Here is a 23,543-nt window from a genome sequence, read left to right as displayed (position 1 = left end):
CGGGGGAAATATAAATTATGAATATTGTTGTAGCAAAAGGTGGAATCCGTCACCCCAGCGCCTCACATGATCGGCCCCACGACTATTTGTGAAGAGGTATCGAGAAGCTGTAGTTGACTAGTGTGGGGAAGACTTTTTTCTCGACTTTGTCTAGATTTGAACCTTTATTCTATTGTAGTAACTCTATCCATACTAGCCAACTTAATTTTGCCCCGAGGGCAATATAAATTATGAATATGAACAAGACAGGGTAGGATAGACAATAATGAATATGATGGGCAATGCAATGTAATATAGCTCACACTTAAGTTATGGTATTTGATCTCCCTATTAATGTGCCTTTGTTTTTTTCCCAATCTTAACTATGGTGCCTGCCGGCTCATTCTCCTTAACCATTGTCGCCTAACTTAACTATTTATTCTCCCCCTTGCTATATATACATTATAAATTAATCCAATATGAGGGTAATTTGGGATGTATATGGTGGTTAGGTTTATATTCTTGTGTTTTTGAACAATAGTAGATTAATTGTTTTTTTTTTAAAAAAAAATAATTCATGTATCCAACTTTTTGAATAGACTAATTATTTATTTTCAATCAATGGACTAATTGCTTATTTTAAAATGAAATTAAAATATAGTACAAAACTAATATTTCATGTAAAATATCTCATTTAAGTCTAGAGTCTAAAGTACATACAACTAAATAAATATCAAAAATAAAAAAAATATTTTTTTCTATTTTACTTTCATTGCTATATTCATTTAAAACTAAACTATACTATAAAAAAAATCACCATAATTAAATGAGAAGTAGAATAATAAATATATAAAAAAAATTCGATTGCATCATTAAATATTTTAAGAATTTCACAAATACTATTGCATATGTTTCATTTGTGTGAAAATAAATATACATTAGTATTATTAGTATTTTGTGTAAAAAATAAATGTAATAATTTTCTATATTGAAATGAAGGTCATATAATTGAGATATTTGATATATTAAATTTCAATATGTTAGTACATCATATGGAAATTTTTTAAATATCATTTTATTAATTTTACAAAATCTATCATATTATTTCATTAGAGTAGAATGCAATCATACGAAAGAAAAAACAATTTTAATGGACTTAATTTTTTTTTTTTAATTTTAATTCATCTTAAACATAGAAATTTAAAATATGATATAAAAAAAATAAACCTCCAATGACATACCGACATACAACTTAAATAAAAATTTAATTTATTAAATATTATTGAAATAGTATTATCAAATGATATTAAAAATATTTTAGAAATTAATCTATATTCTTACAAAATTAAGCATACGTAAAAGTTAATCCATATTTTAGTAATTAATTCACATATATATTTTTTTTAATTGAATTTGAAGGTGCAATGAGCAAAAGGATATTTTGGAAAAAAAATATACATTAGTAAAATACAAAAGTACATAAATTTACAAGATACTTATTGATATTTGCTAGTATTGAGTTTTAGGATATGCCCTCGGGCTATGATGTAACGATAAAAATATTCAGTTGTGTTCTAGGCACGTACCGTTTAATTTTTAGCTATAATATATTTATAAAAAAAAATTCTCGAAATAAGACTTATAACTAAAGATGCTAAGCTTTTGAACCATCCATCATAAGTATTTCTTGATTTATCTTGATAATTGGTAGAAAATTTTCATAAGATTAAATTGGTCACCCTTGGCTTGATTGAACATCTTATGTAGTGAAAAATTAAAAATTTTAATGTTTCAGATTTGGTGTTTCCATATCATTCATCATTTATCTAAGGATGGATGAGGAAAGAAAAGATAAATCGCATAAAAACAACAATATACTTTTATTCATTTAGTGAAAATGGTTGGTTGTTGTGAAAGTGGTGTAAAATTAAAGGGAAAATAAATTCTTAGTTCTTCCACAGATCAATTTTAATTTATTTTCTCGGTTGCTTAAAATCTTGCAAAATGGAATTTTCCTTCCAATGCCAAATCCAACCTGAGATGATTGCGACTTTGCGACTAACGACTGCAACTCACCCCAACAAAGCCTACAGTCCAATAAGCAATTAGTTGGGTCTGTAAGGGTGTGGATATCTGGGGAAAAAAAAGGCGGCATTCAAATAGTTACAAGCCACACCTCCATGTGAAAGGAACTACAAGAAGCTGCATAAAACAAGTAAAAGCCAGTTTAAGACTTTGCAAAAAGAAGGTTCCTATACACACCAGAATCTACTTCTGACGAGGTAAGCAAGATTATTTGGTAATTTTCTTCTTCAATACAATTGAAGATAAACAAGGAAACATTCTTCTTAATTAGGGACGGGCAGCCCTGTAAATAAATAATATTAACTTGACCACATCTGAAGAAGTTCGAGTAATATACAACCGGAAAAATCATTCTTAATGTGCAAGAAACACACTTCGGTTCCAGTAAAATAATTACCATACGATATATAATTTGGGGAACCAGCAGGAGGTTTGACGTCCTGTCTGAGGTTGCATGCACGATTCTATGTAGCTTTCAACTTCACCAGTTCATTTGGGTCATTACCTTCGTTGTACAACATACCTCGTGGAGACAGTAGTCTTTGTAATGCAAGTGTAAAGCGGGCCTATAGAAAATTCAAATGGCAGTTAGTTTAAATAGATGAATACACTGGAACTCTTTGTAGTACCAGTATTTACCCATTGAAATGCAACAAGGGCCCACCAGCAGCCTGGCAAACCAAAGCCTGTACTGCTTACAAGCTGATGAAAAAACCACATAAGACAGGTAGCACACAAGAACACAGGGAGGCACATTTCATACATAGTCCATAAGATAGCAAATTTAAATAGCTTTCAGAACATGACAATACTGTCAAATGCTAGGATAGCATGGAAGAAGGAAACATGATGATGACCCACACGGAAGTTCACAAAATGACTCGAGATATTAACCTAGTTGTTGAATAACTTTCTTCTTACAATTTCATTTCTTACCAAAGTTAAATGGCTAAGATCTAACATCTCGCACTGAAATCCTACATGAATTTATATTTTTCATCATAGACTAGTTTAAATTTACAATTTATGCTATGTATAATATCCACAGTGCTTTTGTGTATCAACATAAAACCTTGAACAGAGACTGAAATGAAGTTGTCTAATTTGGTCGTGCAAAACTATAGCATGTTCAAGTTCATTGCTTAATGTAGACTTCATGCTCATTAGAAGAACATAATCCAACACTGAATAAGTCTCTTTGTAGAACGACTACAGGCAAAGTTAAGTGGTAAAGAGAATAAGTGTCTTTAAAAAAAATGGTGAACAAGCACAAATATGCAACCATTTGAAGCATGGACAAGATATTCTAATATGAGATCAGAAGTATATAGATATAGGAAAGAACTGGAATACCAGAGGGTCGTTGGTGAAAACAATAATCTAAGGAGGCATCAATATTTGAAAATCTCATACCAACAAGATAAGTCCAGCTGAACAAAAACAACCACTCATTGACAGACTCAAAAACCTGAGATCTCTACCAGCCTGCACCAAACATGAAAGACTGAAAGCATCAATATAAGCATGAGTAAACTTGAATATCAAGGTTTTGATGATTAGTTGTATATGCAAATTATAAAAATATGCATAGGTTTCAGGTGGAAGAAAGCTATCAGCAATATGTTCAAATATAAAGAAATGATTTTAACACAAATCTCTATCAGAATGTGATTAACAAATTTCAACAAAAGGAAATTCATATCATAATTCTAAGCAAATGCAACATTAACTTAATGATGTTGCAATGTCATCAACATCTATATATTTATCTGGTTGCCTGCACTTATGCAAATCAATGATTAATATCAAAACTTTATCAAAATAATTTAAGAGTGTGTTCTTTACAAGGATATTTGCAAATGAATAATCTCTTGGAAAATAATTGTTGATAATATACACTAGGTAACTATATCTTATAGTCGTAGGCACTTTACACCCATGAACCAAAGAAGAAAATTTATCATGGACCTATTTTGAGTAAGCTCTTAATTCCTACTAGAACCCATCACACACAATGTCTTCCTTTTTAATAGTATCCATACCTGTAGAATAAGGGCTCATATAAAAAAAAGTGGATAGATGTTGCTTTCTTGCTGATAATACATATATTAGAAAATGAAACAAAGATTTTTTTTGGAATGAGCCTAGAGGAAGAATAAAAAATGAAGTTACACAGAGAGAAGGAAAATAAATTTGCATCTAAGCCATATTAAAGCATATATTGTCACAAATACTCATATTCTCTATGTGACGGATGATTTCCACAAATACTTGCATAGTCATCAATATCCAATTATTCCTATTTTCAATCCTCAACATGAATAAACAAAGAGATTGCATAGGTAAGAAGAATGCTACTATTTCCTTTATTTCTTCAGACACCATGTAACAACAACAAATATATTTCAATTTAAGCAGGCATGCAGGAAGAATCCTGGTTACAAGCATACGTTTGTTTCCTTTAAAAGGATTAAGTACAGAGTGCTGTAAATTAAAGATAACATAAAACAAAGTATAATAATATATTTTAGGATAGGAAATAGCAATGGAATTTAATGTCACATACCAGCAATGTTCCTTCAAGACTATGTATTGAAGGTGTCACCACTAATGCGAGGAAGTAAGGAAGCAGGATCTTATGCATCTGTTTATCCAATATTTAATCTAGTGTTAAATCCAAAGTTTATACTAGAGGCCCTATCTAATAAAGAAGTAGCTAGCATGTATAGATGTGTTGTCTGATACATGAGAATGCAGTCTTCTAGTATAGCTGGAAAAACAATAGTCACTGATCTATTGATACTTATAAACATGGACACAAAATTTATTTTTAGTATAAACCATTGATTGAGAACATTAACATGGATCTACTATGGTATATTCAGAGAAAGAAAAAGCAAGGTCATCCACATTTTAGACAAACAAGTTTAGATTGTTTTATGTGTTTCTGCTGCAATTAAGTGGAGATTTTGAAAACAACATTTGCTGAAGATACAAATTATGGTACTGTAGTGGCAAAGTAATAACAGATTACAAAAGTGTGCTAACTACGACTGCAGCTTTGACTTTTGATTAGAAATGAGGCTAGAAGATTTAAGTTAGGTGGAGTTCAATCGAAATGTGGCTAGGTGGTCTTGAGTCTACTGAACTGAATTCAATTCGCTTGTAGCTGAGAAAAAAAATGCATTGTGTTCAAGTGTTTGGTTGAAGGGCTTGGATAGGGGATGAGGTGTAGTGGAAGTTTGGATCAAAAAATCTCTAAGGATTTACGAGTTATAAGTGGAAAAAAGACAAGGAAATGACCTAAGTGAGAACTCTTCTCACTTTATAGGCCCAAGGAATGAACCCTCCCAATGTCGCTTCGCCATGTGCCACTTAATCACTAGAGAATCATTTTTCTTGTTGCAGCACATCCTCTCTACTTGGTCATGTGTCTGCTCCAAATTAGTCAACTCCAGTCTTTGAGTTATGCCATGTTCAAACTAGTTGAGAATTGCTCCATACATGTCATCTATCAAACCAATTATTAGGTTAGTTGAGGTAATTAATACTCAAAAACAATAACAACCAAGCCTAATTCGACTAAATTGGATCAGCTCCTACTTCATTAGACTTTATCTTCTACTATATCATTATCTATATTTATATAAATTTTATCCTGTTTTATCATTGCTAACCAAGTCTTCTTTGATTTACATTTTCCTCATTTAATGTGTATTTGTTATAATTTCATATAACTTAACTGGAGCATTTATCAGTCAGCTAAGTACATATTCATACCATCTTAAATACATCTTTTGGAGTTTTCTCTCAATAGGTTGAACTTAACTTTCTCTTTAATGTTCTCATTTCTTATTTTGTTCATCCTCATACGATTGCACATTCATCTATACGACTCTCATCTTCTACTTGTGTACTCAAGCCATAGCCCAACATTCAATTCCATATAATGTAGCAGGTGCACATTCAATTTTTAAAAAACTTTATGATCATAAAGAACACTAAACACTTTCCTCCATTTCAACTATTGCACTTCTATTATATGTAAGATATCTCTCAACCCCTCCATTCTTTTGCAAAACAATTCTAAATACTTAAAGCTCTTAGTAACTCATCATGTATTAACTTAACAATTGCCTTACCACATTTAATATTATTGAACTTAAATTTTATATGTTCTATCTTTACTTTACCAAGCCTAAAACCATTCACTCTCAATATTTCCTATAAGATTCGAGCTTAACATTTACTCGTTTGCGCATCTCGTCTGCAAAACAATGTCATTTGCAAGCAACATGCACCATGGTAATATGTCTTAGATGTGTCTAGCGAGTTCATTCATCATTAGTGTAAAAAAATAGAGACAATTTTGATATAACCCTAACTTTATAGGAAACACTTTGGTTAATTTGTGTGAGTCTTCACTGTTATCATTATAACCTCGTACATATCCTTAATTATTTTAATATAGACTACGCTAATATCTTTCTTTTCTAGAATTCTCTATGTAATTTTCTTCATAGAATTTTTCTAGGTACTAATACCATGTGTAAATTTTATTTCTCTTTTCGATATTTTTTAATAGTTGTTTGAGAAGATGTATAGTTTCTATTGTCAACCTTCAAGACAAGAATCCAAATTTTTTTTCTATCACCGTGGTCTCCTTATTTTTTTTAATCACTTTTTTCAAAGTTTTTATGCTAACTCATTAGCTTAATGACCCTATAATTTGCATAATTCTATAACTCTCTTTTATTTGTATACAAGAGGACTTTACCCTCCACTGACCGCCCACTAATTAGATATTCTTTTCGTTTTCAATATTAGATTGAATAACTTCGAAGTCATTCAGTACTATGCTTCCCTAGGCAGCTTCATACATCGAAATATCATCTGAGCTAACTAATTTTCTATTTTGCATACCATTTAAAGTATACTTTTGGAGTTCAAATCAAGGTTTAAAATTTCGACCCGTGCCGAAGTTTCGGTACTTGATTGGAACAATACAGTTTCGGTATCATATTGTGTCGATACAATTTCTATATATATATATATATTATGTAACTTGATAGCATAATAGCATACATTTATCAAAACTTCTAAAATAAAGGATAGGTAATTTAAAGTATTTTCTTTAATATTTATTGTTCTAAATCTCTTATTCTAAGATAAAAAAAAATATATTATCTATAATAATTATATAAATTAATAGAAAAATTCTAATTTATATATAATAAATATATAAGATTTTAATTTATTTAATTATTTATTTATATATTCTAAATAATCTATATTAAATATGGGCTTATATTGCATTCTAAAATCAAATTTATTTAAAAAATTTATATATTTTTTAATTTTTTAACAATTAAAATTTTAGAATTATTTATAAAATTTTAAAATTATTTATCAATTTTTAAAATTATTTTAAATATTTTTATAAAATTTTAATCTATTTTTAATTTATATAAATAATTTAAAGTTTGATTTTAAAATTATTTTAAATTATATAACTATATATTATATAAATTATCAATTTTTTACTTTAATTTTTTTATATTTTAATAAAAAACAAAAAAAATAATATTATATATTATAATTATATTAATTAATTAACTATTTATTTAATTAATTAATCATTTATATAATATATATAATAATTAATTAGAAAATATATATATAATAACGATTTTAAATTTTAATTATAAGTTTTTTAAAAACCCTACTTTTTCTTCTCACGCATCGCGATGCGTGATTCTGTCGCCACCTCCCCTTCACATGTGAGCTGTCGTTGCCTCGTCGCCGTCACCTTCGTCTCACCGCCGCTGACACTTCACCGCCTCTACTAATCTCTCATTGGTGGACTCGCCGAGGCCGATGTTCTAGGTAAGTAATTCGCAAATTATCCCCAAAGATTCATTCTTCCTTCTTCTTCCTCCTTCCTTCCTCCTTCCTTCTGTCGCGCGACGACGAGTACGCACGATTCTTTCTGTCGCGCGATGACAAGCGCACGCAATTCCTTTTGTCGAGTGATGCATGCCGAAATCATCGGTATTCTGATGTAGGTTTCGATGCGTAGGCGGAACGGTAAGTTTTGCCCGTTCCGCCCGACATAGAACGAAACCCTAAACTCTGGTTCGAATTCTATAATAAAAATTTAAATTTTTATACTCCTTTACCTACTTAAATTACCTAATTAAGTTGATCACCTAAACATTTATAAAAAATATAATAAAAATACCTCTTCTAACACTCTTTTTTTTTCCTCATTATTCACTAGTATCTTATTGCATTAATCTTTAATGTCATTTTATTTAGGTAAGATCTCTTGTCTTACTTTAACTATTCTATAGATGTTAATTTCCCCTTCTTTTATATCCAACTATCCATATAAGCGTTAGAAAGTTTTATACTTAACTTCACTCAACCTTTCATTGCTTCTTACACATACTTTTTAAAATTTTCTTCGTTCTTACAAGTGTAATATAAGCTATTCGTTTTTTGTTCTTTCTTTTCTTGCTTTTTCATTTCATCACTAAGATTCTTTACTTAGTGATGCACGTCCTTAAGACTCACCGAGTATGCTCTTGGCCATCATTTTCAAATTTAATATTATCTTATCCCACATTGTATTCGAGTCGTCATGTATTTCTCCGAATACTTGTGCTTCCATCCTCTCCTTAGATATACGTTACTTCCCGTCCTTTGACTTCCATTAGTTGATTTTAGGAACTATGCATGTTTTTCTTCTATTGATATCACTCTTGAGGCGCATATCTAACAATATTAATCTATGTTGGATAGTGAAGTTTTCACCAAGGAGCCTTGGCGCAACGATAAAGTTGTTGCCACGTGACTAAAAGGTCATGGGTTTGAATCCTGGAAACAGTCTTTTGCAAAAAGCAGAATAAGGCTGCGTACAATGGATCCTTCCCCGGGACCTCGCATGGCGAGAGCTTCGTGCATCGGGCTTCCCTTTTATCTGATCTTTCTTCTTAACTATAAAAAAAGTCAATTTATGACTTATTGCTCCTACTTCTGCATAACCGAGTGTTCTTCTCTGTTCTTCTCCGCCCATGATGAACCAATCATGGCCGGTCCTAAGCTCGGATAAAGGAGGAGGGTTGAATTAGGTTGTCAGTCAACGTTAAAAGGCAAATATTCAATGAATAGATCCATTAAACTATTGTGCTAATGCTAGGTTGTTCTCCGGAAGGAACGCGCCACAACAATGATTGCTACATCTCCAGAACTTGGGTGCAGTGCTAAATATGCAAGAGTTCGCGTTGCAGGGTCCGACTGTAATGTATCCACAAGGACTGCTACATCTCCATGAGAACTTGGGTGTAGTTTTAAATAGGCAAGAGTTCTCACACCATAGGTTGGATAAGAACAAATATGATAGGAAAACTAATATTTAAAATTTGGAACATAGAACATAGGAACTCTCACTGGTAAATCAATGGAAGTAGAAGATACGATGATTAGGAGAAGAATTAGTATTTTCTGTATACAAGAGATCAAATGGGTAGGCGAGAAGGCAAAACTAATAAAGAACTCAAGTTTTAAGTAATGATACACAGAAAAGAGTAAAGCAAGAAATAGAGTGGGTATTGTTGTAGATAGTTCGTTAAAGGATGAAGTTGTAGGAGTAATTAGAAAAGGGGATAGATTTATAGCTCTTAAGATAATAATGGTGAAAGAAACTATGAACATAATTAGCATATATGCACTGTAAGTAGGATTAGATGAAGCTACCAAATCAAAGTTTTGGGACGACTTAGATGAAATATTACAAAACATTCTGCCAAATGAAATGATTTTAATAGAAGGTGATCTAAATGAGTATGTCAGAGTGAAAAATAAGGAATATGAGAGGATACATGGGAGTTATGAGTTTGAAATAAGAAATGAGGAAGGAGAAACTATATTAGATTTTGCGATAACATATGACCTTATATTAGCTAATGCGTTTTTTAAGAAAAGAGAAGAATACTTAGTCACGTTCAAAAGTAGGAATAATAAATCACAAATTGACTTTCTTATGGTTAGGAAGCAAGATAGAAAGTTTTGTAAAGATTACTAAGAGTGTACTCGGTGAGTAAAAAGGACATGGACCACTAAGTAAAGAATCTTGGTGGTGGAATGAGAAAGTAAGAGAAAGTAAAGGAAAAACAAATAGCTTATAAGGAATTATATATTTGTAAGAATGAGGAAAACTTAAAAAACATACAATAGCCAAGAAAGAAACTAAGAGAGTAGTGAATGAAGCAAAGCATGAAATTTTTGAACGATTATATCAAAAATTGGATACAAAAGAAGGGTGAAAAGACATTATAGAATAGCTAAAGTGAGAGAAAGAAAGACAAGAGATTTTATCTAAAAAAAAATGTATTAAAGATGAATGTAATAGAGTACTAATAAACGATGGATAAATAAAAGAGCGGTGGAATATGTATTTTCATCAGATTTTTAATGGAGGTTTAGGTGACCAACTTAACTTAGGTAATTTAAGTAGGTCAACATAAAAATTTAAATTTTTATCATAGAATTCAAATTTCAAAAGTAGAACAAGATTTAAATTAGATGCATAATGGAAAAATCATTGAACCAGATGATATTCCGATAGAGGTATGAAAGTGCTTAGAGAAATAAAGTATTGAATGACTTACAAAATTATTTAACATGATATTGAAAACGAAAAAAAATGTCTGATCAATGGAAGATAAGTACTTTAGTTCCCTTATATAAGAACAAGGGAGACATATAAAATTGTGTAAATTATAAGGGTATTAAACTAATGAGTCATACCATGAAACTTTAAGAAAAAATAATATGAAAAAATTAAGGAAGGAGACCACGGTGACCGAAAATCAATTTGGGTTTATGCTTGAAAGGTCGACAATAGAAGCTATACATCTTCTTAGACAATTAATTAAAAAATATCAAGAGTAAAAATAAGATCTACACATGGTATTCATTGACTTAGAAAAAGCTTATGATAGAGTCCCAAGAGAAATTATATGGAGAATTCTATAAAAGAGAGGTGTTAACGTAACATATATTGAACTAATTAAGGATATGTACGAGGATGTAACAGCTAGAGTAAAGACATGAGGCGGAGTAACTGAAACATTTCCAATAAAGATAGGGTTATATCAAGGATCAACTCTAAGTCCCTATTTTTTAACACAAATTATGGACGAACTCACTCACATATTCAAGACAGTACCGTAGTACATGTTGTTTGCAAATGATATTGTTTTGGTAAATGAAACACGTGAAGGAGTAAATGGTAAACTAAAATCATGGCAGGAAATACTAGAAGGGAAAGGTTTTAAGCTTAGTAAAATAAAGACAAAATATATGAAATTTAAGTTTAGCAATATTAGATATAATGAGACAATTGCTAAGATAGGAGATGACGAGTTGTCCGAAACCGAGAGCTTTAGATATTTAGGATCAAAAGGGTAACCCAGTGCACGAAGCTCCCGCCATGTGGGGTCACGGGGAAGGATCCATTGTACAATGAAGGGATCATTTTTACAAATGAAGGGATGTCTTACATAAAATACAAGCAGGATAGTTGAAATGAAAGAGAGCGTTGGGTGTTTTATGTGACCATAAAATACCTCTAAAACTTAAAGGAAAATTTTACAAAACCGCAATTAGACCTGCTATGTTATATGGAGCTGAATATTGGGCTGAGTATATGAGCAAAAGATGAAAGTTGTAGAGATGAGGATGTTAAGGTGGATTTATGGACATACGAGAATGGACAGAAAAAGAAATGAGAACATTAGAGAGAAAGTCAGAGTTGTATCTATTGAGGAAAAACTTCAAGAGACACGTTTAAAATGGTACGGGCATGTACTTAGACGACCAATAAATGCTCCAATTAGGCGATGTGAAACTATGACAAATATGCATATCAAATGAGGAAGACCAAAAAAGACTTGGTTAACAACAATAAAATAAGATAAAATTTATTTAAATATAGATGATGATATAATTGGAGATAGAGCTTAATGGAGTAAAAAGATCCATATAGCCGACCCCACCTAATGGGATAAGACTTCATTGTTATTTCTTATTTCAAAATCATGTCATGCACCCTATCATATTCCTAATTCTTTACTCTTACGAGTTCATTTAGATCTCTTCCTATCAAAATAATCTTGTTTGAATTTTTTATACTACCTAATTTAGGACTTTCCAAAACCTATATTGGGTATCTTCATTCAATCCTACTTGAAATGCATATATGCTAATTACATTTTAGTTTCTTTCTCAACCACAATCTTGAGACTTATAACCTCATTCCCTTCCTAACTACTATTATTTTATTTTTTTAACGAACTATCTATAATCTAGTATATTTTTTGTTTTACTCCTTCCTATGTACTATAACTTAAAACCTAAGCTTTTTATGATCTTTGCCTTCTCTCCTATCAATTTTGTCTATTGTAAACGCAAAATATTAATCCTTCTCCTAATCATCGTATGTGCTACTTCCATTACTTTACAGGCGAGCATTCATATGTTTCATGTTTAAAATCTAAAATAATTGGTATTCCTATAATGTCTGTTCTTATCCAACTTATAGTGTAAGAACTTTTGTATATTTAATATTACATCAAAGTTCTCGTGGAAATGTATTTCACACTAAACCTTAAACCTATCCGTAGAACATTCACTTGTGTTTGACATTGGCTAGCAACCTAAATGAACTCAATTTTAGTTTGATTAGGTGTTAGTTTGGCCATTTTAAGGTTCAATTAGAAGAAATTTATTTTGGGTCTTCTTTAGGCTTGAACTATACCCAATTTGAGCTTGATTTGACTAAATCAATGTTGAACTAGTTCAGTTTGATTCGGTTGAGTGGGTTTAAGTAGATTACTTGAACCTAGTTTTGTGAGCAAAGTTTGGGATATTACAACAAGTTTAGGGATTTTTGAATTATTTGTGTTAGTAGAATTTGGTGCTCATTGTTATTCATTTTCTTGTCGAGTTCTAAGTGATTATGGACCATCTTTAGCAGCAAGAAGCAGCTCTTTTTCCATCTACATATCTGATAAATGGTGCTTTAGATGTTTGAATGATGAATCCTAGGTATGTTCTTCCCTCTCCTTTGAATTAGGTGAAACCATAAGAGGAGGTTCTCCAAGGGATTAAGTGGTTTTTGGTTCCTAAGTTGTTTTCAAAATTGTGGTGGTGGATTGGGAAAGTGAGCCATCGTGCTACACTTATTCATTTTCCTTGCAAGGAATCGAGTTTTGGGATACTTATGTAGAAGTTTGGTTGGGAGGAATAACAATGTATCGATGGTGGTTTCGAGAGTGTTACTAAACAAAAAAGGAGAGACGAGTAGTGAGCATTAGGAGTGGAAGGTTAAGGTGGTGATTGGACGTGGTGGTAGTATGGTTGAGGGGATTTCCTAGTGTGGTGGTTACAACTTGGATGTTAAGTCGTGATGTTGGATTAGATGATGAGTCATTTATATAATGGATATGGTCTTTGACTTAATAAATGAGATAGACTTAGTATATTATATATGTATTGGTAGTCATCTCTGTTAGGATCACTATGCATCTAGAGGGGATGGGATGGGATGAATAGGCAAAACCTAAAGTTTAACTAGGCTCAAATAACTTGTTAGCAAGTCACTCCAGGAAACCACATTGAAATCATTTCTCATATTTAGAGGTGGAAAATTTTAATGGAATAATTCTTAGAAGGTGAGGATGGAAAAAACGTGAGCGAAGTTCCACTTCGTCGAGGTTGCTTATGGCACTTCAAAACAGTAGCCATACAAGAAAGAGCATGCAATAATAGTCATAGATGCCATAGTGTTCAAAGTGTCTTTGCTCCCTCTTTATGAAGAATCTACGGACTCTATTGACTCAATCCTCCTTAAGCGGTCAACTGAAATGCTAATCTTAGAAGTTAGAACCATATCTATTATGAATATTTCATATGTAGTCGAATACACCCACATCCAGTCGATTTAAATCCCATCAAGAAGTCTAGTGTCTCTAGTCAACTCAACTCAACTAGATATATATTTTGATCTTCTAACGACTATGTCTTTAGTCAACTCCCTCAATCATCAATTGACTTAACCACAAACAAAGTTAGACAACTATTTCATTTAAATACATAAACAGTTGATTAGTTGATTAGACATTTGACTCAGACAACTTTAGTTGACTATTCTGCCAATTAGTCAATTTACGTTCCTTTTGTTTATAAGAAACAAACCAACAATGGATTACAGAGTTGACTCAAAACCAAACGAGTCGACTAACCTGCTTGATGTTGAGCTATTTCATTGACTTTGATCCAAAGTTCTTTATCGAGTACATGCTTAAGAAGAAATCTTCTACAAAATGCCCCAAATGACATTTTTCTCATCTCACATGTCTTGATGATGATGATGCTCCATCCCGTGAGTCCTCCCCGACAAATCTCGATCCCCTTGGAGTTCTTCCTTTGAATCCTGCTAATCTAGGATGCTTGATCCATCCATCTAGCACCTCTTCAAACATGTAGATTACCTTTGACATTTGTTGAACCTAATAGGAGTTCCTCCAAGATTTCATCTGCCAAAATTCACTGACTTCTACTTGCTAGAAGCTCATCTCTAGGGCTTCCTTCACCAAGAACCACTTGGACTTTCACTTGCCTAGAGCTCACCTCTAGGACTTCACTGACCAAGCACCACTTGGACTTCCACCAGCCAAGAGCTCTCCTCTGGGACTTCATTTGACAAGAACCTCTTGAACTTCCACTTGCCAAGAGCTCATCTCTAGGATTTAACTTCCAAACCCTTGTTTAATTTCATCTTGTCAAGCCTCAACTTTGACTTTTCCACTACTGCACCTATAGTTCCTATCAAGTTTGAGCATATACACTTGACACATTAAATCTAATTTAAACTTTTTGTCAATTGATTCGCTAACCACATTAAAACTCATCCTTTTAGAATGTTTGTGATCAATAACCGAAGTGGTAGAGGGGTGAATACCACTTTATCCTACAAGCTAGTGAACTAAAACATATATACATAGTGAAAAGTAATAACAAGCAAAACAAACTAAGTGCACATGTTTCAACATGTGTGATTGATAACCGGAGTAGTTGAGGATGGTGAGTACCACTTGTCCCGTAAGTTAGTGCACTAAAATAAATATACAAAATGAAAAGTAATAATTAGCAAAACAAACCAAGAGACACTGGCATTTAATGTAGTTCGCTAGCATCCCAAGGCTCCTAGTCCATGGTCTATCGATCCTTCGATGAACCAATCCTGAATGTCTCTCCTCAGCAGCACCGAAGGCAAAGAAACTTCTTACAACCCTTCCAATAATTACACAAGAAGCTACGATATGAGAATAAAATGATTACAAGGAGGCTTAAAAATTGGACAAAATATTGGCATTGAATAGATCTTGAACAAATATCCAATTTGCGACCTTTGATCCCTTCCTATATTCATATTCTAGCTTCAACAGTTGGAATCATTTATCTGTTTTAGTGCTCATCAGTCGACTAGTTGCACCATTTGTTGATGGATTTATTGTAGCCGATAGTAGAATCCTCTTGTTGCAGATTTCATCTGTAGCTCTATTTGAATCAAACTCTATAGCATCATTCAGTCAATTGTTCTCATAAAATCACATTTGGTTGTTTTAGCCATTAGTCGATCCAAATCACAAACCTCAAATAGACAACTTTTAGGGTTTGATGTTCAAACTAGTCGAGTATAATTCAACACTAGTTGATTGACACATTTGACTACGACCATTCTAAGGTTGAATCCCATTAAGTTGATACCATAGTTGAGTTCTATCTTTGCCTCATGCACTCAACTACTAAATCCCACAAAGTCTTACCATGCCTTGAAATCTTTTCTTGTCAAACTGCTCATCCCTCTGATCCATCGAGTCCTCATCTCACTCCGTACACCATCCTTCATGTCTTCACTTACATAGTTCATCTCCTCGGCTAAGCAGCACTCTGATGCTACTTGTCCTGTGCCCTGTGGTGCCTTGGATGCCAATGCTAACTTTCTCAGAACTCTACAATCCTCGAGCCATCAATCCATCAAGCACCTTGGGTATACCAAGTTTCCATGTGTTTCGTTCAAATCTTGCACAACCTCACATATATATCAAATACAGTAATGAGCCTAAATTAAGCTCTTTGCCAAAACCATCACAAGCAGTCTGATCTTAAAGGGTTGATTGCACTAACATCCATGATTTAAATATGATTATCTCAACAAATTCCCCATCTCCCCCTTAAGACAAGTCTCTTAGGGATTGATTGCACCACAAATATCATTGTATAGTGTGCACATGGCGTCACTCTTTATCTTGATATAGTAGAGTGGAAGGAGTAGCACACATGATTGAGTCCAAACTACACTTAGTTAAATGCAATACTTCAGAAAATATCAATTGGATTATATTATTTTCAGTACTCATACAATTTGATTCTCATTTAGAATATTAGTTTATTAATATTATCCTTTGCAATATACATTTGGAATTATTTTGTTATATTACTTTATACATTTCATTAGTTTTGTTTGCCTCGACCCCCTTTTTGTGCAACTCTAGGACCCAAGGAGACTAGTTCAATGGTTGGTTAGAGTTAGATCTTCTAGGATTCACTTCATGATTTTTAAGATGTTTTAGAATTTCATTCATGATTTCTTTTGCTTTACTTTTCTTGTGTTGTAAAATTCTTTGCTTAATCTAGTTCGACTTTGTGGTACGTTTTGCTTATGTTTCTCAGTATGTGACAATGATCTTATGGATGTCTTTTATGTAGTTAAAGTCTGCTTAATGCATTTTCATACCATGATTGCACAATTGCGGTGCTCTTTAATTTGAGATTTGCAAGCTATGTTTTGGTTGTACAGATGACAAAATTATCGCACAACAATGGTGAGTTCTATACCATGCCAATTACCATGGAGGCTCACTTGGGGTTGACATGGGTAATTCTCCCAAATTTCAATCCAAGGCAAAGTTTTGATTTTCAACTAGAATGAAACAACAACAATGTCACGCCAATGTGCCAACAGATGGTACCAGTGGAACCAATGAGGAGAAGACAAAGGAGGAGACCTACCTTGATTTGTGTCACTTCCCACCGGAACAAAGAAGTGGTCAATCAATGCCACCCCTAGTAAGAACGAAGAGCTTAGTTTGTTTATGAGTCAATTAGGTTATGGCTTAATGCGTTTATGATTTAGTGGGTTAACAAGTCAAATGTAATGGGGTTTAAGTTTTATTATTTTAGGGTTGGATGTGGTCTTTGCTATCTTCATCTCTGTGTCCTGCAGTGGACAAGAAACCAACAGCAAGTCAAGCAGGGGAATAGGTTTCCTATTAAGTTGTGTTGCCTATGCTGCTTTCTTGTGTCTCATATTTTTCTGAAAATGATAAATCTCGGCCATGCCACCTAAATAAGGAAAATAATAAAAGAAAAAAGACACTTTATAACAGTTATCCTCAGAAAGTGACCAACCTCACCAATGACCATTTCATCAGTTGTAAAAAAGTGAGGCAAAAGCCATGGGATAGAAGTTCCAACAGCTCCCAACGTCAATCCAATTATTACTCCAATCATAGTGAGTGATTTGAGTAACATCCGTGCCTAGTTTGACAAAGAAGCCTCAGTCAAAAACCCACAAAAACAAGCACTACACTGGAGAACATAACAGACCAAAGTAGTTCCATCAATTGAAGTTTATGAAATTACATGTTTGAATTATCAAGGACAATGAATACAGAAAACACTTCCAATAGAACTTCCAAATCTACTAATACTAGGGAAAACTAAAACTTTTAAAGCAACATATTTTAGTTGGCTTGATAAAACAAAGAATGTAATTACAAACCCATCAGCAACATTTTTAGAGATAAGGAAACCTTAACAATCTCCATTTAGCACTAACTGTTTTCAAAGAAAAAAAATCTCTTTAAGCTGGTCTAACATTTTTTTCTTTAGCAAAAGAACATCAGTAACAAAAATGTACTCAACCAAAATCAAGTCAGAACTTATCAGCTCCATGTAAAATCATCAGGTTAAAGAGTGCTTGAAGAAATCTCACAAGCTCAAGATCAAAACCAAAATCTTATCAGCTCGAGAATTTAAATAAAAAAAAATCGAACAAGCTGTTGAAATCAGAAAAAAAAACATATTATATTAACTATCCAGTATAATGAAAGGAAACTATATAGTTCTTAATTTGTTGAAAAAAATGGTGAATTATGTACTTGATTGACATATTTTCAATGCCTATATGCAAGAATTTCAGAAAACAGAAACCAACCTCAATTTATTGCTTGAATGTAAAATGAATTCTCTACACAAAAGTGACAAAACACATTAATGAATTTGATGACAATGATGCTGCAGAATAATAAAGAAAATCTTTTATGGATTTTAAAAAATGGTATCAAAAGTTAACTACAGGTCATCATAAATGTTGCATGAAAAAAATAATGGAAACAGCAAGATTATTGACCTTCTGTAAACTGCGATTCACTCCATGGATCAACTCTGGCATGAACGACTGTGCAGTTTGTGAGAGAGGTTCACCCCAAACAGTGAACATGCAAAAGACATTAACCATAACCTAGATTACAAAGTATAATTAGACAATTTTATTTATGGAATATTCAAATATACAACAGACAATGCAAAATATGTTGAAAATTTTCTTCGTCCCAAAGAGTCTAGAGACCTGATGAGCTGCTAGTGTGATTGTCCCCATTGATGTAGCAGAATAGGTGATTAGAGAATAGAAAGCAACCTGAAAATATTCAATTATGATTCCTCACAATCTTTATGCATGGGCTGTGTGTAATAAACATGAATAGACCTTTGAAGTCATTGTTATGAAAACTGGAGCAGCAATAGCTAGTATTTGGAGCAATTCTCCAAGTGAAGGAATGCATACTAAAAAAGCACTATAACCAGACTTGTTAAGGGTTTCCAGCATCATAAAAGCAGCAATAACCTGGAAGTTAGCACAACAGATCATTAGAATAGCAGAATTAATCATATGCAAACAACTCAAAAAAGGAAAAAGTTCAAAGAAGTTTTTTGGGGAAAAAAATTATTTTCCAATTGTGGGTGAATTAACTCTACTAATCAAACCTATATAACTAAACAATTGCTTGGTTCATTCAATTGGTTTCAGATCTTCCAGTTACTTATATCTCCCTAGCACTTCTGCATCCTCTTGTTGGTGTCTAGTATCACAGAATGTAATGTGGGAAACAAATCGGCTGGTCAGGGTACTCTAAGCTGAAGGAAGTTAGCTTGTGTTGCTTTAAAACTGGAGATTGCCCACAACAAAAGTATTTCATCAAATGAGATCCTTTGAACAAAGTATTGTTCTTGTTCTTTTTGACTATGAGTAACTCAACTAAGTTCTCATACTGCAACTGTTAAAATTATTCTACAGTGGAAGGATACTATCTAGTATCAATTAAAATGCTGACAGAAGGGAAACTGGTAAATATTTTATTTTCTCAATTCATTATGTTGAATTCAGTTAGTACTTGTTACTACCCTTGTTATATCAAGTTTTATTGCATTAATATTTTCACGCCTTAATTTTTTTTTTAAAAAATTAAACGACAAGATGTGTTGAACAAAACAAAAAAAGGTTTTAGGTGTCAAACTAAAGTCAAATTGGGTTTGGATGGAATCCATCAATAGACATGGTGATTAGTGATTAGTATTACATGGAAAGCAAAAGCAGGATCGATTTGAAATAACTTAGGCTAGTTTAGGATTGAATCAAATCAAGGTTTTAAAATTTGCTAGGCGCTAGTCAGGCGGTAGACCAAAACCTAGTGCCTAGGCCGCCTAGGCGAGGACTAGACACCGCTAGGCGGATTCCTCGGTATCAACATAAATTACACAATAAATCGCATACTATAACTCCAACACAATAACATCAAATTTAAAATGAGTTTAAAATTATACAACCAATAAAATATCACATATTTATTCTACTTCATAATTTTCAACAACTTGTTCTTCATCGGACACAAATACAATATCATTATTGTGATCCTCCTCTTCTTCTTTGGATGCAAAATCATCCTCATGAAGTTCTCACTTTAGAGCTTCTTCGAGGTTGTAGATTTTTTCATCTGCTCCACTTGCTTCATCAACCATTTGTCATGTGAGCCAGGAATCTAGTTCAACTTCATCATCTTCCCACCATCCACAATTCAACCTTGTGCATTTGAAGCATTTTTTGCAAGAAGGACATCGACATTCCTTTCTTTTTCTTTTTTTCGTTTGTTCAACAATCTAGCATTAAATTGGACAAATACTAGATTGTTCAACCTGTTGACATCCAACCTATTTCCTTTCTTTGTATGAATCTAAAAAAAGAGAAAGTAAATATTATAGTTAGTAACATGAATATAAATTTTAAAAATTAAAACTTTACTTTAATTAAAGATTTAAAGTTTAAAGCTTACTCATTCAATATACTCAAATTTCTTTCACACCCAAATAAACTTGTAGTTAATGATAGTACCCTCAATGTCACTCTTAGGAAATTGGGTGTGAGCACCATATGTACTCCACCATGCACATGGATCAAATGTATCATTTTTTTCATAGACTTTTGCTGCCAATATTTTTCCAAATAACCCAGACTTGTCTCTGTATTTTGCAAATTCCTTGTTAATAATTGTTTGTTGTAAATCGAACTCATTGGCATGCAAAATTTTCATGCATTCAAAAATCGCTGCTGTGACCTCCTTACAAAGAGAAATAGAACTATCTTTATAGTAAAAATAGGGATTCAACATAAAGGCAGTGGTATGCAATGATGTATCAAGTCTATCCTTTATTTTTGACCAATAATCACTATGATAGATTGATAATTTGATTCCACATTGTTTAGGGTCACCTTGATATTTTTTTTAGCTTGAAAAAGCTTCCCATATAGAAACCCTATGGATGACTTTCCATCTCCATCTACCAATCGAAGAACTCTTACCAAAGGAGTAAATATTTTCAAACAAAGTGTTACACCATTCTAAAAACTCTTGCTTATTACAGTAGAGTGAGTGCTAATTTCCCTCTGTTTGTTTTTCACCATTTACATTTTTCCCATGTATCACTTGTAAATATAGCCCTTAAACTAATTTTTTTTTTCAATCAAACTTTATAATGTGAGGAAATTTTATGCAAACCTGGTAACTCTTGGCTGGACTATGTCTCTCTTCTTCATGAAACTTCTCATCAATGATAAACTATTATAGTGAGCATAAATGAAAATGGTAAAAGACTTGGATTGCTCAATAATCTTTTTATATCGTGGAAGTTTGCTAATACTTTCAAACATGAGATTAACAGTGTGAGTTGCACATGAACTCCAAAATATCCTAAGTCATTTTTCTCTTATTAATTTAGCTACAGCCATATTGTTGGTAGCATTGTCTGTTACAATTTGAACAATATTTTGAGCTTCTACTTGTTCAACACACTTGTCAACATATTTAAAAATAAATTCAGCTGTATGTGGCTCGTTTGAAGATTCCTTAAACTCTAAAAATGTAGTACCCTCCTTAAGGCAAGAAGTCGAGAGGGTTAAAGTTTAGAATTTTATGAATATGTCTATATTTTTTTTAGAAAGTGAATCGGATGTGTCAAGAGGTAGTGAGGAACCCGTCGAAAACGGGGGCGGTGAACTCACAAGAGGAAATGGATCTGTCGAAAATGGGGGAGTGAACTCATAAGAAGAAAGGAAATCCGTCGAAAACGGGGATGGTATACGTACTATATGATGGCATGAGGGATTTGACGATAACAAGGTCAAAGAACTCTGCCAGCCTAGGACTTTGGTTAATAGATTGATCAATCAATTAGAGGATGACACTGTGAAGTCGGCATTAGGCATAAAGGTTTAGATTAAAGTGGGTGCCATTGAATTAAAGTTAAATGTTTTTGCAGTAAATAAAATCATAAATGCATGTGAATGTATGTTTATCTGCTTGTTATACTGGTTTGGATGTGCTGAGTCACTAGGCTCACTAGATATGAATGGTTGCAGGTGAGGAAGATGTTGAGGCAGGAGGCTCTAACACTTGAGTGATCCAAACCATGGCAGTACACTCCCGAAGACCTTTAATTTCCGCATAAGACTAAAGTGAATAGATTTTGAGGGGAGGGCTTTAATTAAGTTTATTGAGGTTTTAAATTTCTGGAATTTTAAATGTTGATTCCATATGCTTTGAGTGGGGTATTTAATTGAGACTTGAGTTATGTTTAAGAGTTTCATCGGTAAAGTTCAAATATAATTCATTTAGTTAAATTTAGTGTTAGGGTTGTTTCATTCACTCTTTGAAAAGTGCCTCATTTATATTTTTTTGGCGAAGTACTTTACTCCCACCGGAACCTATATTTTCTGGAGCAATTATCGATACATATCTATCCATGGGGCCAAGCAGAAGAGGTTTTTGAATTCCATCTATCCCTTCAATTTCAGGACCTTCTTCGTCTAGAGAAATGTCACCTCTGCCCTACAACTTTGTTCTTCCATTATTTTATTCTTTTTTCTGTTCCTCCCTTCTAAAATAGTCACTTTGCACTTATTTTTATCTTCTTGAGATGTTTTTCGACAACTAAATACATTTCCAGATATATTTCCTATGTACTCCTTGATCCTATACACTCCCAGATATCATTTTTTCACACACCTTACATTTAATTTTGTCAAGATTCTTATGATCAATCAACATCTCAAACTCCCATCTGATGTCATTTGACCTTCTCCTAAGAATCTTAGATTTATGTTGAGTAACGGATGTCGTCGAAGATGGATTGCTTGCCATTGTAATTTAATAACCTAAAAAGTGATTTAAGAATAAATTTAGAAACTTTAGAATTATTAACAAGTCTAAGAAAAAAATTATATATAAAAGCAATATCCTTTCGAGTTGATGGAATTATTATATTTAACATGATTAAGACTTAAGACCACTAAAATCAATAAATAAAAAAATATAAATAAGTAAAAAAAACATTAATATAAATCAGTAAAAAGACATTATCAAAATATAAATGTGATTTATATGAATTAATAAAATTTATTAGAATTTTTTAAAAATTTTAAATATAAAATGATGAATATAAATATGATTTATATGAATTAATAAGATTTAATAGAATTTTTAAATTTTAAATAAAAATATCAGAATATAGATTAATTAACAATATTTATTAGAATTTTTAAATTTTAAATATAATATTAGAATATAAATAAATTAATAAAATTTATAAAAGTATTTTAATTTTAAATATATTTTTATATAGTTTATTGGATAATTTAATTAGAATTTATAAAAGTCTATTTGAATTAACCAATTAAATGAGGAATTATTTGAATTAAATAAATAATAAATTAATTTTTAAAAAAACATCACGAT

General features: G+C 32.3%; 1 protein-coding gene across 3 annotated transcripts; it reads right to left on the bottom strand.

Moving 5' to 3' along the window:
* Positions 1 to 2,262: 2,262 nt before the first annotated feature.
* LOC122001472 (protein DETOXIFICATION 46, chloroplastic-like) lies at positions 2,263 to 19,100 on the bottom strand. Of its 3 annotated transcripts, XR_006117382.1 has the most exons (9): positions 18,965 to 19,100; positions 18,827 to 18,895; positions 18,608 to 18,718; positions 17,605 to 17,733; positions 4,631 to 4,708; positions 3,478 to 3,549; positions 2,704 to 2,766; positions 2,462 to 2,630; positions 2,263 to 2,347 (listed from the first exon to the last, which is right to left on the bottom strand). XR_006117382.1 is itself a non-coding variant. In XM_042556228.1 (8 exons), exons 1-8 carry the CDS (start codon positions 19,085 to 19,087, stop codon positions 2,529 to 2,531), a joined length of 747 nt encoding a protein of 248 aa, XP_042412162.1. In that variant the 5' UTR covers positions 19,088 to 19,100; the 3' UTR covers positions 2,263 to 2,528. The 3 variants fall into 3 exon arrangements, 2 of the variants coding, with proteins under 2 accessions (XP_042412162.1, XP_042412163.1); XM_042556228.1 differs by having other exon boundaries at positions 2,263 to 2,630; XM_042556229.1 differs by lacking the exon at positions 17,605 to 17,733 and having other exon boundaries at positions 2,263 to 2,630.
* Positions 19,101 to 23,543: the final 4,443 nt, after the last annotated feature.

The sequence above is a fragment of the Zingiber officinale genome, chromosome 7A, assembly GCF_018446385.1.
Source record: "Zingiber officinale cultivar Zhangliang chromosome 7A, Zo_v1.1, whole genome shotgun sequence".
Taxonomy (NCBI): domain Eukaryota; kingdom Viridiplantae; phylum Streptophyta; class Magnoliopsida; order Zingiberales; family Zingiberaceae; genus Zingiber; species Zingiber officinale.
The sequence above is the reverse complement of the archived record's forward strand: the minus strand, read 5'-3'. Positions and strand labels throughout refer to the sequence as shown.